The sequence below is a fragment of the Eucyclogobius newberryi genome, unplaced genomic scaffold, assembly GCF_026437365.1.
Source record: "Eucyclogobius newberryi isolate DKJ021-1_F unplaced genomic scaffold, fEucNew1.0.hap1 SCAF_17, whole genome shotgun sequence".
Lineage (NCBI taxonomy): Eukaryota > Metazoa > Chordata > Actinopteri > Gobiiformes > Gobiidae > Eucyclogobius > Eucyclogobius newberryi.
The window spans coordinates 5569048-5575047 of NW_027315801.1; the positions used below are offsets into that span (position 1 = coordinate 5569048).

At 40.5% G+C, this 6000-nt stretch overlaps 1 protein-coding gene across 2 annotated transcripts in view; it reads left to right on the forward strand.

Moving 5' to 3' along the window:
* plekhg5b (pleckstrin homology domain containing, family G (with RhoGef domain) member 5b) overlaps positions 1 to 6000 on the forward strand; it is a 122709-nt gene that overhangs the window by 82933 nt on the left and 33776 nt on the right. For both annotated transcript variants that reach the window (XM_072448834.1, XM_072448835.1), the window contains one exon: positions 600 to 766. In XM_072448834.1, the coding sequence (XP_072304935.1) occupies positions 600 to 766 (167 nt within the window). The remainder of the gene's footprint in view (positions 1 to 599; positions 767 to 6000) is intronic.

Below are 6000 nucleotides of genomic sequence, written 5' to 3' on the forward strand. Positions count from 1 at the left end.
GTATACAATTTTCAAATTTTGACTTTATTTGATGTGTTTATACCTGTCGTACATATAAATGATTTTAGGTAAAAGGTATTTGTGGAGAAAACGTTGAAAAATCTGTAGAAAATGACAGGAAGTGACATCACACCAGGGACACTCATTCAAATCAAATTTTAGGCAGAATTTACACAAAGAAACAACTTTTTTGACACTTTAAACATGAATTCAACAAAATAAAGTTGCTCTTATTGATTTTTCTTTGTCAAATTTAAACTAATGGTGACATTAGATGAGTTTTGGCCCAGTGTTTGCTGGGTAAGTTCCTAGTGTGATGTCATAAATTACAAACAGGAAGTGACATTATAAACCTAAAAAATTTGCTATTCTGTGACAATTTTTTAATCATTTTTACCTAAATTCAAACTATATTTTTCTTAACTGCATTTTAGTTCAGTGAGTGGGTCGTCCTGTAGGGGGCGCTTTACCCTTTACCACGCCTTTCACAGACACATTTGATCTTATCCCTGTTGCACTGTGACGACACTGTTTGTAAACCGTTACCGTGACGCTCCTAAATCACATTGCGACACGCTAAGACCGCCGTGTGATTGCAGCGCGTCCCGGCGACGAGCTGAAGGTGGAGCAGGGGGTGAAGGACCTGCGCTCGCTCAGTCTGCCCAACATGAAGCCGTCCGGAGCCCAGAGCCCGTACATCCTGACCCCCGGCGCCGAGAGGGCGGAGCACGGGTCGCTGGGGCGGAAGGAGGGCGTCGACCTGCTGGTGAGTGCCCCGCCTCCGCACGCTTTTGTCCGCCCGCCGGGAGAAAGTGACGAACGTAGTCATCCTGGACACGTTTGAATCCTCTTTCTAACCTAGAGGACGCCTGCTGGACAGATGAGGGATTGCATCAACCGCTTTTATTGACAGATTTTAATTAATTAATTAATTAATTAATTGATTGATTTATTGAGTTAGTTATTTGTGTGATTAGGGCTGCACGATTGGAGAAAATTGCAGATTTTTTTCTGATGGAAATTGCAATTAGATTTGCAAATTACGTTTTAATAATTGGATCTCGTTCAAACGGTGATTGACAAAAAGTCCGAAATTGGCCCATAAACCGACAAACTACAGAACGATTCACGTTTCAGAGCGTTGTTTGTACAAATCTAAACCACAGTCAGCTGTTTTTATGCAGAATTATTACTGGATTTGTTGTCGTTTGTGGAAGAACTTATGGCAATTCAAATATTGCTGCATTTACGGTTTGACAATTGCGATTTCTATTCAGTTGCGATTTATCTTGTGGCATTATATATTTATTTAACTCTTTATACGCTAAACAAACTGCCTTTGCCCGAAAATGATTTGGCAGATAAAGTTCACTTGATTTCTTCATCTTAAATTGTGAGTTTTTTGCTTATTTGTGTTTTAATTTAAAGAGTAAACACACATATACGATTTGCCTCTTGATATATACATAACATTAACGATTTGGCTTCAGTTAAGCTGTTATATCTGTGTATGAGTAAGATGGGAAAGTATATATTGCTGTTTATGGATAGAAGTAAGTTGTTTAAGGCCATTTTTTCAAACACAACTAAAACAGCAGCAGTCGAAATGCTTTTATGTTCTTTTGAGCTTGTTGTTGTTGTTTAGTTTGTGCATTGAAGTAAATTGGATTAAATGGCTATCGGTGCTTGACAATTGACGCATTTTTCATAATTTTGGACATTTTAGAACTACAAATTATTTAACTTTTGGATGTGTTTTGTAAATGTTTCCAACCTGAGACTTTCTCTTTTGGTCGTCTAATCGTTTAGTCAATGTGGTGTTTGTGTTGACGAAGGCTAAATGTAATAAACATGATTTATGACCAAAACTATAACTAAACCTGCACACACCTCCAGTCAAAGGTTTGGACTCGTTCAATGTCATTCATTTTTCTCCTTTTGAGAGGTCTGACTTTGGAGGAAGAGATTTCAATATTATTTGTGATATTTGTGAAACGCAAAAGGAAATTGAAGGCAACGCAAAGAAACCCAAGGAAACCCACAAAGGCATTGGAAGGAATCGCAAGGAAAACGCAAGGAAATGCAAAGGAAACTCAAGGAAATGCAAAGGAACTGCAAGAAAACAGAAAGAAAACGCAAAGAAAATGCAAGTAAAATGCAAAGGAAACTCGAGGAAAGACGATAAACATTTTCTGATTCTGGAAACCCATTAAGGAAGCTCAGAGAAGCCCGTGCAGGAAGTGTGCAGAGCGGCTGAGATAAAGCTCTTTACTGTCGCCTGTGGCCTGGAGTCACCGAGTGTGTCGCAGTGAACACTAAACTCGGCGTGTGTGTGTGTGTGCGTGTGCGTGTGCGTGCGCGTGCGCGTGCGTGATTTTAGTGCCACTGCTCTGCAAAGTCCAACGACCACCACAAGGGGTCAGTAGTCGTTCATTGTTTAATCCATTGGTCCATAAACTTTCTATTAGCGGCTGCTTTCAATATCGTTATTATTTTCCGCACTATTATTATTATTATTTTTCTTCTTCTTCTTTCCTTTTATCCCAATTTTTAAAGGATTTAAACGTGTCATTTTCAAGTGTATGAAAACATGTTTTTATAACGGCATTTACTGATGTTTGTAGGTAGAATACATGCTCATTTAACAGCGACACATTGTATTTGGGCCAAAAAAACACTGTGTACTCGTATATTTCAGTATTTCATGAGCAGGATTTTGCAGTTTTTGTCTTGATGTTTTAAAACCTCTTTTCGGACGCACGTTTATTCTCACGTTTAGTCTTTTCCTCGTCCCGTTTTACTCACACTAAAGCTGCGTTTTGTTCTTGAGGAGGTGACTCACCAAAACATGTCACGGTAAAAACAGCTTTGTCTTTCAAAACAAACAGAAGAAGACGACGACTTGCATAGTTTCAATGTTTTTTTTCCTCGGTCGGCCTCGGCTCGAGTGGAACAGGAAGTAAAAGATAATGGTCCAGACTTTCAAATTAAGTCGTCAAAAGCGTCAAAAATCTGATTCTAATCGATACTAAAAAGATGGTGATGGTGTCGATATCATTAAAAATCACATTAACGACGCAAAGTTTGTTATTTTTCAGAACTTATATTATACGACCACGTGGTAACGTGCTAAAATGCCGTTGTTTAAGAGTTTATTACACACACAGTGGAACTACTTTGAGCCAGGTCAGTGCGGCTAACGGCTGATTAGAGTTTGAACATGATTGTATACTTTTGACGAGTTTTGCGATTAAAATTGCGATCCACAATTGGAAATGAAGCGCTCGTTCTCGTCCCGTTAGCGTCGTTTTATACTGACACTGACACGATTCATCACCGCCAGTCTTTGCCCCGGATGTCGACGCGTTGCTTATTATAATTACACATCATGTCAACGATGCTTTTCTGTGTTGCCGCTGACGCCATCGTTTGTTTGGTTTGTTGTTGTAGTAGTTTCGATATTCGATTACTCAATAATTGTTGCTTATTCTATACCGGGATTTGTAACAACTCTGACTCATTAGTGTCGTGAGTCCTTGAGAATGTAATCCTCCCCGACAGATCGCAGGACGTAACCGTGTTCATAACGACAAACAATGACGAACAATACCTTCATTATTTTTGGGATTGTTTTGATGACGATGTTATTGCCGTTCATCAGAAATGTGCTCAAATGTGGCTGTAAATGTGAATAAAAACGTATAGAATTTTTTTTTTTTCAATTTTACAAACAATTTAATAGAAAATAACATGAATAAAACAACACAAATAACCAGATGTACCAGAAGTACAAATAAAACACAAAACAAAGCTAAATTATTCTCTTTATTTTAAGTTTGTTATATTTATATTCTTAAACGGCTTATTTTTTTACCCATTTTAATAATTATTTTTAGACATGATATGCTAAATTTGAATAAAATATATCTCAAAACAAGAATCAATACCTTTTTCCACATATTTCTCACTTGTTTAATGTGATCGGCCAATATTATATCATCAAACATTTTCTGATATTCTGAAGTACTTTCTTTTGCTCTGAGCCAGTATCATGTCATTTATATTGCGTCGACAACACATTTTTACCTTGTGCGTAACCGTGGGACCAACGAGGCCCCGCCCACAGAGACCGCCGGCACAATGCGTCGCTTAACACTCTAAACGGAAACTGTCACGTGTTGATTATCACGCGCTCGAGTCATTAACACGTAAAGCGCTCGAGTCATTAACACGTAAAGCGCTCGAGTCATAAACACATAAAGCGCTCGAGTCATAAACACGTAAAGCGCTCGAGTCATTAACACGTAAAGCGCTCGAGTCATTAACACGTAAAGCGCTCGAGTCATAAACACGTAAAGCGCTCGAGTCATAAACACGTAAAGCGCTCGAGTCATTAACACGTAAAGCGCTCGAGTCATTAACACGTAAAGCGCTCGAGTCATTAACACGTAAAGCGCTCGAGTCATAAACACGTAAAGCGCTCGAGTCATTAACACGTAAAGCGCTCGAGTCATTAACACGTAAAGCGCTCGAGTCATAAACACGTAAAGCGCTCGAGTCATAAACACGTAAAGCGCTCGAGTCATAAACACGTAAAGCGCTCGAGTCATAAACACGTAAAGCGCTCGAGTCATAAACACGTAAAGCGCTCGAGTCATAAACACGTAATGCGCTCGAGTCATTAACACGTAAAGCGCTCGAGTCATTAACACGTAAAGCGCTCGAGTCATTAACACGTAAAGCGCTCGAGTCATAAACACGTAAAGCGCTCGAGTCATTAACACGTAAAGCGCTCGAGTCATTAACACGTAAAGCGCTCGAGTCATAAACACGTAAAGCGCTCGAGTCATTAACACGTAAAGCGCTCGAGTCATTAACACGTAAAGCGCTCGAGTCATTAACACGTAAAGCGCTCGAGTCATTAACACGTAAAGCGCTCGAGTCATAAACACGTAAAGCGCTCGAGTCATTAACACGTAAAGCGCTCGAGTCATAAACACGTAAAGCGCTCGAGTCATAAACACGTAAAGCGCTCGAGTCATTAACACGTAAAGCGCTCGAGTCATTAACACGTAAAGCGCTCGAGTCATAAACACGTAAAGCGCTCGAGTCATTAACACGTAAAGCGCTCGAGTCATAAACACGTAAAGCGCTCGAGTCATTAACACGTAAAGCGCTCGAGTCATTAACACGTAAAGCGCTCGAGTCATTAACACGTAAAGCGCTCGAGTCATTAACACGTAAAGCGCTCGAGTCATTAACACGTAAAGCGCTCGAGTCATAAACACGTAAAGCGCTCGAGTCATTAACACGTAAAGCGCTCGAGTCATAAACACGTAAAGCGCTCGAGTCATTAACACGTAAAGCGTTCGAGTCATAAACACGTAAAGCGCTCGAGTCATTAACACGTAAAGCGCTCGAGTCATAAACACGTAAACACGTAAAGCGCTCGAGTCATTAACACGTAAAGCGCTCGAGTCATTAACACGTAAAGCGCTCGAGTCATAAACACGTAAAGCGCTCGAGTCATTAACACGTAAAGCGCTCGAGTCATAAACACGTAAAGCGCTCGAGTCATTAACACGTAAAGCGCTCGAGTCATTAACACGTAAAGCGCTCGAGTCATAAACACGTAAAGCGCTCGAGTCATAAACACGTAAAGCGCTCGAGTCATAAACACGTAAAGCGCTCGAGTCATTAACACGTAAAGCGCTCGAGTCATAAACACGTAAAGCGCTCGAGTCATAAACACGTAAAGCGCTCGAGTCATAAACACGTAAAGCGCTCGAGTCATTAACACGTAAAGCGCTCGAGTCATTAACACGTAAAGCGCTCGAGTCATAAACACGTAAAGCGCTCGAGTCATAAACACGTAAAGCGCTCGAGTCATAAACACGTAAAGCGCTCGAGTCATAAACACGTAAAGCGCTCGAGTCATAAACACGTAATGCGCTCGAGTCATTAACACGTAAAGCGCTCGAGTCATTAACACGTAAAGCG